We start from the raw sequence: 16,540 nt of genomic DNA, 5'->3' as shown, positions 1-16,540 counted from the left end.
CAGGAGGGACTGGTGCACTTCACAAAATAGATGGCATCATGAGGAAGGAAAATTATGTGGATATATTGAAGCAACATCTCAAGACATCAGTCAGGAAGTTAAATCTTGGTCACAAATGGGTCTTCCAAATGGACAATGACCCCAAGCATACTTCCAAAGTTGTGGCAAAATGGCTTAAGGACAACAAAGTCAAGGTATTGGAGTGGCCATCACAAAGCCCTGACCTCAATCCTATAGAACATTTGTGGGCAGAACTGAAAAAGCGTGTGCGAGCAAGGAGGCCTACAAACCTGACTCAGTTACACAAGCTCTGTCAGGAGGAATGGGCCAAAATTCACCCAACTTATTGTGGGAAGCTTGTGGAAGGCTACCTGAAATGTTTGACCCAAGTTAAACAATTTAAAGGCAATGCTACCAAATAATAATTGAGTGTATGTAAACTTCTGACCCACTAGGAATGTGATGAAAGAAATAAAAGCTGAAATAAATCATTCTAGCTACTATTATTCTGACATTTCACATTCTTAAAATAAAGTGGTGATCCTAACTGACCTAAGACAGGGACTTTTTACTAGGATTAAATGTCAGGAATTGTGGAAAAACAGAGTTTAAATGTATTTGGCTAAGGTGTATGTAAACTTCCGACTTCAACTGTATGTACAGTAGATGAACATTTGGGTGAAAGTATTTTTTTATTTTAGTCCTCATGTTAACATGTCTTTTGACAAGAAAGTAGAGGTTGTAATGAACATACCTCCAATATGAATCCTTGTATGCTACACAATGTTGACTAGAAAAAAGGTATACAAAATAAATGTATACAAATTAATATTGTAAAGACTGATCATGGAAATAAAAAATACAGAAATTATACTAAGATCAACCATGAGATATTTATTATATTTATTTATTTGTTATTATTATAATTATAATTATAATTATTATTATTATTATTATTATTATTATTATTATTATTATTATTATTATTATTATTATGTATTATTATTTGGGTCTTTGGGAGGTTCTCAACTGGTGAAAAAAAGTCCATCCTCTCCTCGATTCCTCCGTCTTCCTCTCCTGCATGAACTGGAAACCGATAAGTGGTTGAGTGGTTGAGGAGAGTGTCAATTCGTTAGTAGGGAACAGAGGATTCTGCTCACCTCCTTGATTACCTACTTCGGCAGAGGATACACAAGAATGTATACACACCCCCTATGAATCAGCTGTTGTTTTCTCAAAGGAGAAAAGCATGCACACATTTAAAAATGATACGCTACGCTACCTTTTATCTATAACATGTCTTGCATACAACTAGTTAAATTGGTTTTCGCACTTTACACATTTATTTGGGGATTCCACCCCTCTAACCATAATTTGCCTGATGACGCATGAGTGGAGAAGGAGAGTCTCATTTCATACAAGCACATTTGTTTCCACGTTTCCTCTCCTTGCATCCACTCCTTGATTACCTTTGACCTTTTTCAAAAGCAGGCAAGGAGAGGACAGAGGAGACACGAGGAGTCAAGCAAAACCAATTGAGATTCTCTCATTGTCTTGTCACTTTAGTTTTTGCAACTAACATCTGTGTTGTCACAAAATACATTCACCATGACTACTCAAGCAACTTACTTCCTTTTTAACAAGGAAAGACAAATCCTCTGTTAACGTGACACATAACTTTGTGGTAAAAACCAAAGACTGACACTGAAGACAACCAGGAAATCGTTTCTATACTGAATTTATTTTCCATCCCAGGTTCATGCATTGCAAAATATAAAACCCTCATAGCCATGCTATATCTGCCAACACAATTTTAATAGCTGATATCAGACATCTCATGCAACAACTTTCATCAATTTAAATAGAAAATGGGGAATGTTTGTCAATATAGTTTGTTGTTTAGTCTAGTTGAACCTGGTGACAGAGCAACTTTGTAGAGGTACACAGAGGGCCTCTTGTCACCTTTGTTAGAGTAATGTCACTGTCTGTGGTCCAGACCAGATACAACTGAAACCCACTTTCAGTTCTGCTGGTCTGCTGGAGACAAGGGAGAGAGAGCAGTTACAGGAAACAGATCAAAGATCAATTAAAGTTAAAAATGCTCCCTACAAAAACTGAACTGAAAATACACGCCTACTGTTAACACTTTGCGCTAAATGTATTATATGTAATGTATTAGTATTGTAATTATACATTGTATGTAATGTAATGTACTGCATGTCAAGCACTTTCACACAACCCAAGGGTTTACATGACAACAAGGCAAGAGCCACCACCCACCACTACCACCACTGTCTGTCTGTTTGTCTGTCTGACAGAGAGGTTGTGATGTCATCACCTCATAGGAAATCTAGCATATATGAGCAGTTGTCAAAAGGTTTGATAAGTTACAAGCAAGTTATGATCAGACTGATCTGGTTTAAGCAGTTTATTTTTCTCAGACCTGACATGTTCTACTAGAAACATGATTCGAGGACACATTTTGCTGACTGGTATGTATTATGTTTTTGAGCATTAGGTAGTCATTAATTCAATTCATGTAAAGAGTGATAAAAGATCTGTATCGTCACATCTCTTTGCTTTACAGTGATATGCACAGTAGCAGGCTTCAACATTTTCACAAAACCAGTCAAGCATTTTCATAACAATGATACACTATTTGGGCAAACTACTGTTCAGTCCAAAGAAGGGTAAGTCACTATGGCATCATCTGCTATATGTTATGTCAAATGAATTTGTGTTCATGTCATATAGATCTACAGTACTGTATTACATCTAGATTATTTTCTCCGTATCCATGTTCTCTTATGTAATTCAACAGGGTATTGGTTCCATCCCCAAATTCTAGACCCCAGAAAGTATTGCATTGTGATCTGGAAAACTGCATGGAAGTCAATATCTCAGGTGAACTATGTCACTCTTGCTAATCCAAATTTCAGAAGTAGGTTAATTTATTCTAGTACATTTCAGGGCCTATTTTTGTTAACCATATGCTGAATCCAAGTCGACTTGTTTTGTAGCCAATGCAAGTAAAGGACTCCGACCCATTGTGGCAGTAACCAACAGTTTGACTGGGGAGAAGGAGCAGCACATGGTATTTATTCTACGACAGTTTTTTACATTCATAGAGATAACCTATTTAACCTGCTGTGTTGTCTTTTATTGAGTCATTTCATTTGCCATTCACAATAAGTCAGTCATGAAAGTGTCATGAATTTTTATGACATTTGTCCATGATTTGTACATGATGACACAGTATATTGGCTGTATGACAAATAGTTATAGTAGTTCAAGACAACTAAGAGCTGTGTTGTATTTAATTTATGTGGATAAATGAGAGGGAGAGTGAGGGGTGAAGTATTAGAGGGGGAGAGGAATGGGCTGCAGGTCAGATTGGTACCGTAGTTAATTGTATTGCAGTAAATCACATGAGAGTAGCAGCAGAATCGTTGCCTAGTCAATTACTTCTCAGCAAAGCCACAGCTTCCTCTTCTGTAGGCGTCAGACGCTACTAACGTCTGTATTTCACATGACTTCCCTTTCATCATGAAAGATGGGCCCCACTCTTCCCAGAAACACCTTTTCCAATGTAACTGATTATTTTCTGCTACTGTAAGATTGTTTTTGCTAGATGGACTCACAGAGTAGGACCACATCTCTGGTCTGAAACAATACATAATTGTCTTTAAGTCTAGCATAGAAATGCTTCCTCAAACTCTGTTGATAAGATTATTGAGAGTGTACTCTGTGTCTGCTGCAGATATGTGTCACTGTGGTCACATTCAGACAGACAACTGCATGCACGCAGGCATCCACATCCGTTTTTTGAGCACAAGGTGTAGAAAATACCATACACTGTCCTGGTACCATACAGTGTCCTGTCTGAAGATTGAGAAAAAGTCACAGATTTGTTTCCTGTTCCACTTCAGACATCATATATTTGTCCAGCGAATGAAATACAGCTCAAATCGCCTTTATCTTGGGCCCTATGTTGCTCCAGGAATGAAGAGCATTAAGTCAGTAAGCAAGTTATCTTGGACAAAGATTCATGTGACTTGCTCACATGAGGAAGCCCTCGGCTCCGAGTCCATTTTAGACATCAGTTGAATGGTGTTTCTATAGCCTGCAGAAAAACTACTCCTCTGTGTACACTATCAAACTGATCGGGCCATAGAGCTATCCTGCTCAGCAGTATGCCATGTGGACTGATGACTTGCTCTGCTCTCCTCTCACCAGGTCTGCCAACAGGTCAGGAAGCAGAATAACTCAAATGATTATCTCAATGCAAACTGTACACTCCTGTCTGGCCTTCTGAAGCATGAGGTTTATTATCCTGCCACGCTAGGTAGGCATTCCTATGATATTGAACCAATGGAAACAGCTGTGAAAAAGTTAGATCTCAGATGAAGACAATGGAAACATACTGTACATCAGCGCCATATAAAGAGTGTAAAGTTAGTAATGAATGTCTACATTTTCTGAATTTAAGTTGTAGATCAAATGGAAAGAAACATCTCCATCAATGGCAACAATCACAATAACAAAAACAACAACAACAATAACAACAACAGTGATGAGGATGATGAGGGTGGTAGGTCTACATTTATTACAAATACAGGGAAGTGATGTGCATGTGTTTTTTTTTGTTCATGTACAATATCGCTGTTTTGTTTCTAGATCCTGGGACTGAGATTGCATTTGTACTTGATGGATCTGGTAGCATTAATGTGACAGACTTTGAAAGGGCAAAACATTTCATCTCAACTGTGATGAAAAATGTTTGGGAGAAATGTTTCAATGTAAGTATTGATCCACATTAATGCACACTTCAACAAAAGATTTGGTCATAAAACTGTGCTTTCTCTAGAATTGGCATTAAATAAAATGAATGATAATGCTTTATTGTGATAACAAAAATAAATAGCTCTTTCTTTTTATAGTGTGAATTTGCTATTGTTCAGTATGGCTCAAAAATCAGAACTGAACTGTCACTGAATGAGAAAGACGGGCCAACAGCTTTTGAAACGGTCAAAAACATTGAACAGATCAAAAACGCCACAATAACTGCTTCAGCTATAATCTATACAATGTAAGTACCATACTATAGGCCCATATTTTTATATCATTTAGATTGCAAATATCATTACATTGTTGACATTTGTTTACATTTGTATTTTCAGTGAACATGTTTTTGTTCCTGAGAATGGGTCCAAAGAGGACTCCAAGAAAATCATAATAGTGGTGTCAGATGGAGCAATATCCCTTTGGGATAAGAAAAATTTGCGAAGAGCAAATGACTTGCTTGAAACAAACCATATCACCAGATTTGCTATTGGGGTGAGTGTTCTCTTTTGTGTATCTTTTAATTCATCTTCCTGACTAAAGTAACAGGTTTAATCGATTCAATGAAAATGTTAACTTATATTCTGGTATATCAAGACATAGATTTTCTCTGTACATTTATGAATCACAGGTTGGTAATGAAACCAAAATAGACGAGATGAAGAATATTAGTGGCAGTGAGAGTAACCTGTTCTTGGTTGGTGACTATAAAGCCTTGGAGAGCATCCTCTCCCAGCTAGAGACCAGTATCATCAAAGGAATCGAAGGTAACACTAAAAGGCTGTAATCATCAGTTTACATTGTGTCCCATTATTGTCATATTCTGTATGTGTGCAATTTAATGTAGGAGGTTTAGGGTAGTCTAACACTGACAGGCTGTAAGGTGCATTTTGCATCCTACTCCATTAGAAATATTATTTCTGACTCACTTTATAACAAAATGTTTGTGTTGCTTTGATTTATGAACCAGGAATCAAAAAGGGGGATGGCTTTCAATTTCAACTCGCCGAGGCTGGATTCAGCAACCACATTGCACTTGATGTAAGTTGTTTGGTTTTTAACTTTGTTTTTTTACACATGGTTTTGTAGTTGGTTTAAGGCCAAAGTCTGCAGTCTGGGGTACCATGGTCCAACGTGTACTATTCCTATTAGCTGGAGACCGTGACCATATCTGAGATGCAGTTTGATGATCATAATAGTATCTCGATCCACTTGCCTAAGATTTGTATCTATTTTTTATTGGCTTCTGGCTAGTAACATCCATTCCCTCCTCTTCCTAGGGGTCCCTACTGTTCGGCGCTGTGGGCGCCAATGACTGGAGTGGAGGAGTGATCTTAAAACACCCCAAGGAGAATAAGGTCACCTTCTTAAATGGGTCATCCTCAGAGCCAAGGTTCTCCTACTTAGGTAAGTTATGGGACATGTAATCTCGGTTACCCAGAAGTAAAATTCACGCAAAGGTTAATTTGTCCACGAGAGATTATGGGACATGCAGTTTCAGACAAAGTTTTTGAAGGTTTTAGTTTTGTATTCCTTATCCTCATCCCGGGGCCATAACTGAAGGTCAGAGCTGCCAACTCTCACGCATTAGCCATGAGACACACGAATTTGGCCCTCTTCTCACAGCACACCTCATATATTTCACGCATTGAAAAGTACTGCTTTTATTTTTCTAATTAGTCCATTATATAGTCAGCGTGTTAAGTTTTCAACTGTGCTCCAAATCGTTTTGAAATCGGAGCATCTGCAATTTAACATCACGAGCGGAACCTCTATCATTGTCCTGTCTTGCCACAGCACTGTGAACTGTGGCACATTGAAGCATGTGATTGGTCTAGTTATGTAAGGGATCAAGGGGATTGGATCCATGTTTTAAAGAAACGCCCCTCAAGGTTAGAGCAGCTGAATAAGGAGAGAGAACGTTCTCCGCTGAGTTTATAAAACTGTAAAAAGAGCAGCATGGTAGCGTTGTTTTATGTACAATGTTGTCAACAAAATGAGGTTGCTGTTACTCCAGTCCCTATTGCAGAATACAGCCTTTTGACAGCATGTACTAAAGTCGATTTAATCGCAACTTGCATTAGTCCCCTCTTTTGGTGATTGGTATTTAGGCTGTGACAACGAAAAGGCAGCAGACAGACCTTCACAGTATGTTTGGTAGGGTTACCTGATTTGTAACTCTGAAAATCATTTTGACAAACAGATTTTGAACCCAAAAGTGTAAGTTTGATTCTAGAGGGGGGACAATACACAATAATTTGGTTAGGGTGTAGGGACAGATTTATGTAATCTTGTCTTCAAGAGATTTTATTATCTATTTACATGATTTAGTCTGATCAGTGGAACAATTCTCATTCTTAACAATGGGCTAAAATATAGGGTAATTACTGTGCTTGTCAGCAAGAACATGACTGTTATTCCCCACACTTGTTTTATTATTCCACTTCTTCCAGATGTTGCAAGTGTAATCACATATTTGAAATCTGATTTGCCTACTTGTATTTTTGCAGCCATTCATGGACAGTTTTGAATAAGTCATAAAAATAAGCATTTGATATTAAATGCTCCAGGAATCAAATATAATTTGTGACATTTTAGTATTGTGCACAAGCTAAGCGGAAATGGTAGGGGGACTCTCAATTCATAAAAGCACCATATTTTGTCTATGTAGAGGAAGATGATGGCAAGGATCTTCAACTAGGAGGCATAAACCACCTGAATATTGATATTCATTCGATTTTTCTTGAAGGTTGGGGGATTTTGTGAAATTAGCCCTATTTTTAAAGTGAGAGTTCACCCAAATTACAAAATATATTTTGGTTACCCACTGCCATCAACCATTAATATTTACATTTCCTGTGCAGAACCTTGGTGTGGTGGTAACACTCCCCAGCACATGTCGCATACAACTTTCCACCTGAGAACAGGGATCAGTCCCTGCTTCCAACCTTCCCACTGTTTCTAGAATCTCATTTCATTGCCATCTGAATAAAGTGTAAAACCACCTAAAAAATATTAGCATGCTTTAAATTTTATCCCCAAAAATCTAAAAGTAACAAAGTTGTAGAATTTGGAGTGTTCATTTAATGTTCAAAGCATCCTGAATACACCTGACCTGTGGTTTTATTTTTTAAATGTCCATGCTGGTCATATGCCTAAGCCATATCAAAATACATAGAATTGCAGGAAATTACCTTTAACACAGTACTGGGGGAGGATTCTCAGTCCCCCTTCTAGGTGTTGTGCCAGGGGGGCAATGAAATTCACATAGCATATCTCACTCCAAGCTTTCTTCAAAAGTGGCAGCCCTTCTTGAATGTATTCTGTTAACTTCTGTCTGTGTGTCCCAGGTTACAGTGTTGTGTCTGCCATGGCCACCTCAGGGACTCTGTACATCTCAGGGGCCCCTCGTCACAGCCTGACTGGGGGGGTCTTCGTCTTCAATGCAACTTCACACAAACTGCAGGAAATACTACTGGGTGACCAGGTAGGTCTATGTGTATAACAGATATATTGTGAAATCCATCTAAGAAATAAACTTGGACAGGTACTGTATCCATCTTTCGTTCCACTGTTAAGAGTACACAACCTGATGCTTACTGCCATCTCGTGGAGGTTACAAATAATAACCAAAATCTCCACTCTACAGGTGGGCTCTTACTTTGGCTCTGTGCTGTGTGCCCTGGACTTTAACGGGGACACTAAGACAGACTACCTGCTTGTAGGAGCACCGTACTTCCACCAGAGAGGAGAGGAGGGCAGAGTGATCATCTTCAAGCTAAACCAGGTCAGTAGAAATGCACTCATAAAATTGTGTTTCAGTGCTCAGAACTGTACTTTTCTGATGGTTGTGAGGGTTGTGTCCTAGGCCAAGGGTGAGTTTGATAAGGAGTCCTGGGAGTGGCATGGGCTGGACAGCTATGTATTTGCCAGATTCGGTTCAGCCATCTCTTCTGTTGGAGACCTGGACGGGAACGGATACAACGACGTGGCAGTTGGAGCTCCTCTGGAGGAAGATGAGATATGTGGCTGTTCTGGAAGCATCTATATCTATAACGGAGTCCAAGAAGGACTTCAGAGGGACCACTCACAGGTGATTTAGTAGAAGTCTAGCTTGCTGACAAAGAGCCTCTTGCAATGATCCTGATGCCTGCAGTGAAAGGACTTTATACAGAACCCAAACATAACATCACTCATAGTGTTTTCATGAATTAACATGCGGTTAATGATTATGACAAGTGTTCATGACTTGTTCTTACTTCTAGAGAATTAAAGCTGCAGAGTTTGAGACAAAACTCCGCCACTTTGGCCAGTCTGTGAGTGCCTTCTCTGACAAAAAAGGTGCTGACAGGAGGAGACAGCTTCACATCATTGTCGGGAGCCAAGGCACTGTCACTGTCCTGAGGTGAGTATAGACAGTAGGAATATATGTACAGGAAGCCCTGTACTGTATATGTCCACCACAGATGTGTATACTGTTTCATTTAGTAGAATGCTTTTAAAAAAAAAAGGTGCTACCTAGAATCCCAAAGGGTTCTTCGGCTGTCCCTGTATGAATCGCTTTACGGTTCTAGGTAACAACTTGTTTAAAGAGTATATGCGCTGTCCATTTACTGAATAATCTCTAAACTCTGAATGTCTACCAGAACAATCCCTGTCATCGTGTTTAAACCCAAGCTGACCATGAAGCCTAACACCATCCCCACATCCGCGCAGACAAACACAAAAACCAAGAAGGAGCAGGTCACCCTGGCCATCTGCTTCCAAACACAAAAGGGAAATATTGACAGTATGTCCAGTACAGTTCTCATCACCCATCGTCTCAGTTGACATAAACTAGAAAATGTAGATGTATTTGCTTGGAATTTACAGAATCACTTATTTTGTTCCATGATTTGTTTGTCTTTCAGCTGATGAACAACTTCCCATATCTTACAACATAGATCTGGATGCAGGTCAAAACAAAAAGCGTCTGTCTTTTGAGGACAAGGCAAATGGGGAAGGCATTTTCACTATACTATCTGATACAGACTGCCTTAACCCCATCAAACTGTTTTTTACGGTAGGTTTCTGAGGCATCTACATACATGACAAATATTACAACGGTCTTTAAATCTCTATTTTGAAGTATGAACAGTCTCCAGTAAGACTTGCTGATGAAACTGAATCACACGAGAGAGAGGGATAGGCACATGTAGTTTTTTCTCTCTTTCAGGGTTGCTATGACTGCTTCTCACCGATAGAGGTCAAGCTAAACTTCAAGTTGAATACCACTGAACCACCTCTCCGCATTCTGGATTTCTTTACTCCCACAGAGTTCACAGAAAAGGTGAGCATTTGGTAGACTACTCAACAAATTTGTGAAAAACTGTTCAAGCCTAATTCTTAATTATAATAATTATGTTATCATATGTGCTGTCAATTGAAATCTTCAGATTCAATTTGAGAAGGAGTGTGAGATTAAAGACAAATGCATGGCAAACATATCCCTATCTGATTCAAGGCTGAGGTAAATTAGTTTTCAATCACAATGCTATTATTTATCTTCTCCTATCTACAAACACTTATTTTTAACAAGGTGGAAATAATTAGTCATTGATTTGATACCCAAACAGATTATATATTGTCCTTTTTATCCTGTCATTTGTGTAACAGCAAGGATATGGTCATAATCGGATCGACCCAGAACTTGATGATTGACTTCAATCTGACCAACATTGGGGATAGTGCCTACATGACAACACTTGTTCTGGCATATCCCAACATGCTCCTTTTTAACAAGTTCACAACGGTAATTCCTCCTCACTGAAACAAAAATCAATTTGTTGAGTCCTGAGAACTAGATTTGAGGTTGGAAATATTAGGTCAGCTTTGTTGCATTGACTGACAAAGGAGTCAGCAACTGACTGACTATTGATCTGTTCATCATTCACAGAAAATGGAAGGGTCTGTTTGTGAGAACCAAATTAAAGAGAATATTTCTTGTTTGAAGTGTCATCTCTTACACCCAGTCTTCAAGAAAAATACCCAGGTACCGATACCCACCATGACTTAACTAATACAGCCTAGTGGCATTACTCAAGCCAAATGTCTCCCATCAAAATTGAAATGTCATTTTTCTCTGACCTGTCAGCATGTTTCTTTTTTGTTTTGATACCCTAGGTCAATTTCTCCATCTCCTGGCAGCCTTTGAACAAGAAATCAGAGATGCGAGAGGCTGAGATCACAGCAAACCTAACATGGTTTGAAACTTTCCATACCGATACTTCTTAAAATGTAGCATTTTACTATTTTATTTTAATGAAGTTGTCTACATTTTCCCTTCCTATCGTTGTTTTTAGTGAGAATGGTGGCACCCAGGTTTTGGATTTTAAGACGTACCACTTTGGAATAAAGAATGCTTTAAAGGTCCAACTGACTGGGTGGGTTAAGACTGAACGACAGTAAGACAGGGATGATTTCAAGGCAGAGAATGTCTTTATAGATCCTACTTAACGCTGTTGAATGTTGGATTTCAATTCCATTCAATTCAACTTTATTTTTCTGCTACCTTGTTGTTTACAGGGAGGCCACACCGAACATTATCAAATTCACGGACAAAACCATTGAGAAGAAAGACCTGACATTTAAGTTTCAGGTATGCTTGCTTTGTTTCCGTATGTGGTTGTGTTTCTATAATGTGTTCAAATCAAATCAAATTAAATTGATTTATAAAGCCCTTTTTTACATCAGCAGATGTCACAAAGTTCTATACAGAAACCCAGCCTAAAACCCCAAACAGCAAGCAATGCAGATGTAGAAGCACGGTGGCTAGGAAAAACTCCCTAGAAAGGCAGGAACCTAGGAAGAAACCTAGAGAGGTACCACGCTCTGAGGGGTGGCCAGTCATCTTCTGGTGGAGATTACAAGAGTACATGGCCATTAAGGCCAGATTGTTCTTCAAGATGTTGAAACGTTCATAGATGACCAGCAGGGTCAAATAATAATCACAGTGGTTGTAGAAGGTGCAACAGGTCAGTACCTCAGGAGTAAATGTCAGTTGGCTTTTCATAGCCGAGCACTCAGAGGTCGAGACAGAAGGTGCGGTAAAGAGAGAGAAAGAGGGAGAGAGAGAGGGAGAGAGAGATGGAGAGAGAGATGGAGAGGGAGAGAAAGAGGGAGAGCAGAAGAGTCGAAAACAGCAGGTCCAGGACAAGGTAGAACGTTCGGTGAACAGGTCAGGGTTCCATAGCCGCAGGCAGAACAGTTGAAACTGGAGCAGCAGCACGACCAGGTGGACTGGGGACAGCCAGGAATCATCAGGCCAGGTAGTCCTGAGTCATGGTCCTAGGGCTCAGGTCCTCCGGGAGGGGAGGGAGAGAGGGAGAGAGAGAGAATTAGAGGGAGCATACTTAAATTCACACAGGACACCAGATAAGACAGGAGAATTACACCAGATATAACAGACTGACCCTAGCCCGCCGGCACATAGACTATTGCAGCATAGATACTGGAGGCTGAGATGGGGGGGGGGGGACGATACTACCGCACAGGGCCAACCAGGCAGGATATAACCCCACCCACTTTGCCAAAGCACAGCCCCCACACCACTAGAGGGATATCAACAGACCACCAACTTACTGAATATAGCCCACGAAGATCTCCTCCACCGCACAAGCTCGAGGGGGCGCAAAACCGGACGGAAGATCACGTCAGTGACTCAACCCACTCAAGTGATGCACCCCTCCTAGGGACAGCATGGAAGAGCACTAGAAAGCCAGTGACTCAGCCCCCGTAATAGGGTCAGAGTCAGAGAATCCCAATGGAGAGAGGGGAGCCGGCCAGGCAGAGACAGCAAGGGAGGTTCGTCGCTCCAGTGCCTTGCCATTCACCTCGCACCCCTGGGCCAGACTACACTCAATTATATGATGAGATGAGTCTTCAGTAAAGACTTAAAGGTCGAGACCGAGTCTGCGTCTCTCACATGGGCCGACCATTCCATAAAAATGTTGCTCTATAGGAGAAAGCCCTGCCTCCAGCTGTTTGCTTAGAAATTCTAGGGAAAGTAAGGAGGCCTGCGTCTTGTGACCGTAGCGTACGTGTAGATATGTACGGCAGGACCAAATTGGAAAGATAGGTAGGAGCAAGTCCATGTAATGCTTTGTAGGTTAGCAGTAAAACCTTGAAATCAGCCCTAGCCTTAACAGGAAGCCAGTGTAGAGAGGCTAGCACTGGAGTAATATGATCAAATATTTTGGTTCCAGTCAAGATTCTAGCAGCCGTGTTTAGCACTAACTGAAGTTTATTTAGTGCTTTATCCGGGTAGCCGGAGAGTAGAGCATTGCAGTAATCTAATCTAGAAGTGACAAAAGCATGACAAAAGCATGTTTGCGTCTTTAATGTGTTTGCTGAAAGCAAACCCACTCTAGAATTGTACATATATATTATTATTCCGCCCACTCTAGTGCTTAAACCACCTATAAGCTATCGACACCAAACAAACGTTAGAATGTACAGACTGTTCCAACTTATAAAATATTTGTTTATGCTATTAATACTTTGTGTACCATAACCTCATTTGCATAAATTAGCATAACACGTCATGAATTCGATGTCAACCATAAGAACACAGTGACATTTCAAATGCTACTGCTCGTTAACCATTTCAGCTACAAACATTTAAAAAACTAACATTTTCAAAACGTTATAAACGATAACAATTCAAATTAGCTCAAATTAGCATAAAATAACCCAGGCTATCCTATCCTATCAATCAAGTGATCCTTCAAGACAAGCGAGCAAGCACACTAATTTTCTTCAGGAAATTTACTTTTCTAGTTCTATAATGTGAATGTTTGCATCTTTCTACAAATATTTTCTCCCTTCCAGCTTCACGGTGAGAACAAACACAACACAACTATATACGTCAACGTTACAATAACAGTACAGGCGCATGACACCAAAATGACAATCAAGAGTACTACACCTAAGGTATGTTAAAAACATCCAAACATTTCTATTGTTGTAATATTTGGTACCCAGTGTTCGTCCCTGACATAATCATTTGGTTTGGATTACAGGAGAGATGTGTGATCCCTGCAAATGCAGAAGTAAAAGTGAGTTTCATCCTTTCTCATTACACCTACAGTATAACATAAAATGATTCATGAAATCAAAATATTATACAGCATATTTATCTTAATATGTCAGCAGAAATGACAAATAAGAAATATATTAGCCAAAGTAACTTATATCTACAATGGTTAAATGTCACTATTTTATCATAATGAGAACATGTTGCCTTTTGAGTAGTAAATATGTGTTATTCCGCCAGGCCTTCGGAGAGTATCTCATTCAGTGTGCGGTCACAGATGTACAGGAAATCACGGTTGAGGCTGAGGCTTCAATCAGAGAAGTTCAGGTTGGTAGATACACCTTTATTGACTTCCTCTGCAATATAGAGTTGAAGATCCTTACGCATTTTATGATTTTTATGGTCAAAATGCTTTGTTGTGACCATCCATCATCAATCATTACAGGGTAAATCTGAGAAGATTACAGCTAAAGCCACTCTGGGATTTGATGAAGACCAATTCGAAGCACTGGAATTGAGATCGATGGAATCGGTGGGTTAAACGTTCAATATCAAAATCAAATCAAATCAAATTTTATTGGCCACATGCGCCGAATACAACAGGTGCAGACATTACAGTGAAATGCTTACTTACCAACAGTGCATTTATTTTTAATAAAAAAGTAAAATAAAACAACAACAAAAAAGTGTTGAGAAAAAAAGCAGAAGTAAAATAAAATAACAGTAGGGAGGCTATATATACATGGGGATACCGGTGCAGTCAATGTGCGGGGGCACCGGCTAGTTGAGGTAGTATTAACAATAATAGAGATGTCCGATTTAAAAAATAGAATAGATAGTCCAAAAAAGTATATTTATTCATTTACATATATTATTGGAAAAGTTTAACTATCTTGCTCTGTCTGCTCTGCTTTGTGGTTCTGCTTCTTAGGTGGAGGTGATGATAATCAAACTGGTAGTGGAGAAATCATTACCCGTCATCATCGGAGGCTCCATTGGAGGCTTTCTATTCCTAGCCATAATCATTGTCATACTCGTTAAGGTAATAATGAGTGTTTTAGATGTTTTTGTACATCAAATACATGTTAAACTACTTTAGCTGGGCTTGATTGAGCTTGCATGAACCAATAGAATAGTCATAGAAGTGCAAACACTGCCAATCTAGCACTCAAGACAGGCTAAATCAAACACAAAAAATATTTGAAAGATTTCAATTTGAACCCAGGTCTGACTGCAATGTGTGTACAGTACATTCATTCGGTTAAAGTATCAAGGCACCACTATTCTAATCTTTCCTTTTTGAACTCGCAGTGTGGCTTTTTCAAACGACGCCATCAAGAGGATAAAGCAATAGATACTGAGTGATGCTCTGTCACTGGTAAGATTAGTGCTAAATGCTAAATTAGCTATTTGAAAGCTGGGATTTTACCATAAATAAACATTCCCACTGTACACTGGATCTGCATGGTGTTCCTCTGAACTTTAGCCTTAGCAGCCAAAATGCCCATAAGGAATTTGCATTGTTGAGTGATTTAATGAGAACTTTAAAATATGACAAAGCCATGTGATCCAAGAGACACTTTGTTTTGAGTATTTTGTTAAATATTTTGTAGTATATTTTTTTGTATTTCACATTTCTACATATTCAGATAATTGACTTATAGCCTACTGTGATGACTGTTTTAAAATATGTTATATTGTACGGTTTTATATAACATATTACTCAATTAAAATATAGCACACTTTTTCAAATTTACTCAGATTTGTATTATGAGAACTTTGAAATATGACAAAGCCATGTGATTCATGAGCCACTTTGTTTTGAATTTGTTAATTATTTTGTTACCTATTGTATATTTCTACAAATGGAGATAATTGACTTACACTGTGATGATGTCTGTGTTTTTAAAGTATTCTATACTGTAAGGTTTACTATAAAATATGTCTCATATTTCTAGTGTACATTTATGTTTACATACAGTGGGGGAAAAAAGTATTTAGTCAGCCACCAATTGTGCAAGTTCTCCCACTTAAAAAGATGAGAGAGGCCTGTAATTTTCATCATAGGTACACGTCAACTATGACAGACAAAATGAGAAGAAAAAAATCCAGAAAATCACATTGTAGGATTTTTAATGAATTTATTTGCAAATTATGGTGGAAAACAAGTATTTGGTCAATAACAAAAGTTACTCAATACTTTGTTATATACCCTTTGTTGGCAATGACACAGGTCAAACGTTTTCTGTAAGTCTTCACAAGGTTTTCACACACTGTTGCTGGTATTTTGGCCCATTCCTCCATGCAGATCTCCTCTAGAGCAGTGATATTTTGGGGCTGTCGATGGGCAACACAGACTTTCAACTCCCTCCAAAGATTTTCTATGGGGTTGAGATCTGGAGACTGGCTAGGCCACTCCAGGACCTTGAAATGCTTCTTACGAAGCCACTCCTTCGTTGCCCGGGCGGTGTGTTTGGGATCATTGTCATGCTGAAAGACCCAGCCATGTTTCATCTTCAATGCGCTTGCTGATGGAAGGAGGTTTTCACTCAAAATCTCACGATACATGGCCCCATTCATTCTTTCCTTTACACGGATCAGTCGTCCTGGTCCCTTTGCAGAAAA

The 16,540-nt window shown here is 39.2% G+C and overlaps 1 protein-coding gene across 1 annotated transcript; it reads left to right on the top strand.

Annotated features, from left to right (window-relative positions):
- The first annotated feature begins 2,332 nt into the window (after positions 1 to 2,332).
- LOC311105893 (integrin alpha-E-like) lies at positions 2,333 to 15,799 on the top strand. Its single transcript, XM_084148118.1, has 31 exons — positions 2,333 to 2,492; positions 2,588 to 2,690; positions 2,822 to 2,904; positions 3,021 to 3,094; positions 4,237 to 4,345; positions 4,490 to 4,591; positions 4,678 to 4,799; positions 4,941 to 5,089; positions 5,181 to 5,337; positions 5,474 to 5,609; positions 5,813 to 5,883; positions 6,123 to 6,249; positions 8,193 to 8,329; positions 8,492 to 8,629; positions 8,711 to 8,935; positions 9,108 to 9,247; positions 9,489 to 9,631; positions 9,753 to 9,904; positions 10,058 to 10,171; positions 10,278 to 10,351; positions 10,498 to 10,633; positions 10,778 to 10,873; positions 11,005 to 11,084; positions 11,184 to 11,264; positions 11,407 to 11,479; positions 13,711 to 13,812; positions 13,902 to 13,937; positions 14,156 to 14,242; positions 14,361 to 14,447; positions 14,847 to 14,957; positions 15,227 to 15,799. The coding sequence occupies exons 1-31, from the start codon at positions 2,465 to 2,467 to the stop codon at positions 15,278 to 15,280; spliced, it is 3,327 nt and encodes a 1,108-aa protein (XP_084004244.1). The 5' UTR covers positions 2,333 to 2,464; the 3' UTR covers positions 15,281 to 15,799.
- Positions 15,800 to 16,540: the final 741 nt, after the last annotated feature.

The sequence above is a fragment of the Coregonus lavaretus genome (assembly GCF_964263955.1).
Source record: "Coregonus lavaretus genome assembly, chromosome: 30".
In the NCBI taxonomy this organism is placed as follows: domain Eukaryota; kingdom Metazoa; phylum Chordata; class Actinopteri; order Salmoniformes; family Salmonidae; genus Coregonus; species Coregonus lavaretus.
Note: the sequence above shows the minus strand (reverse complement) of the source record. Positions and strands in the feature narration are given on the sequence as shown.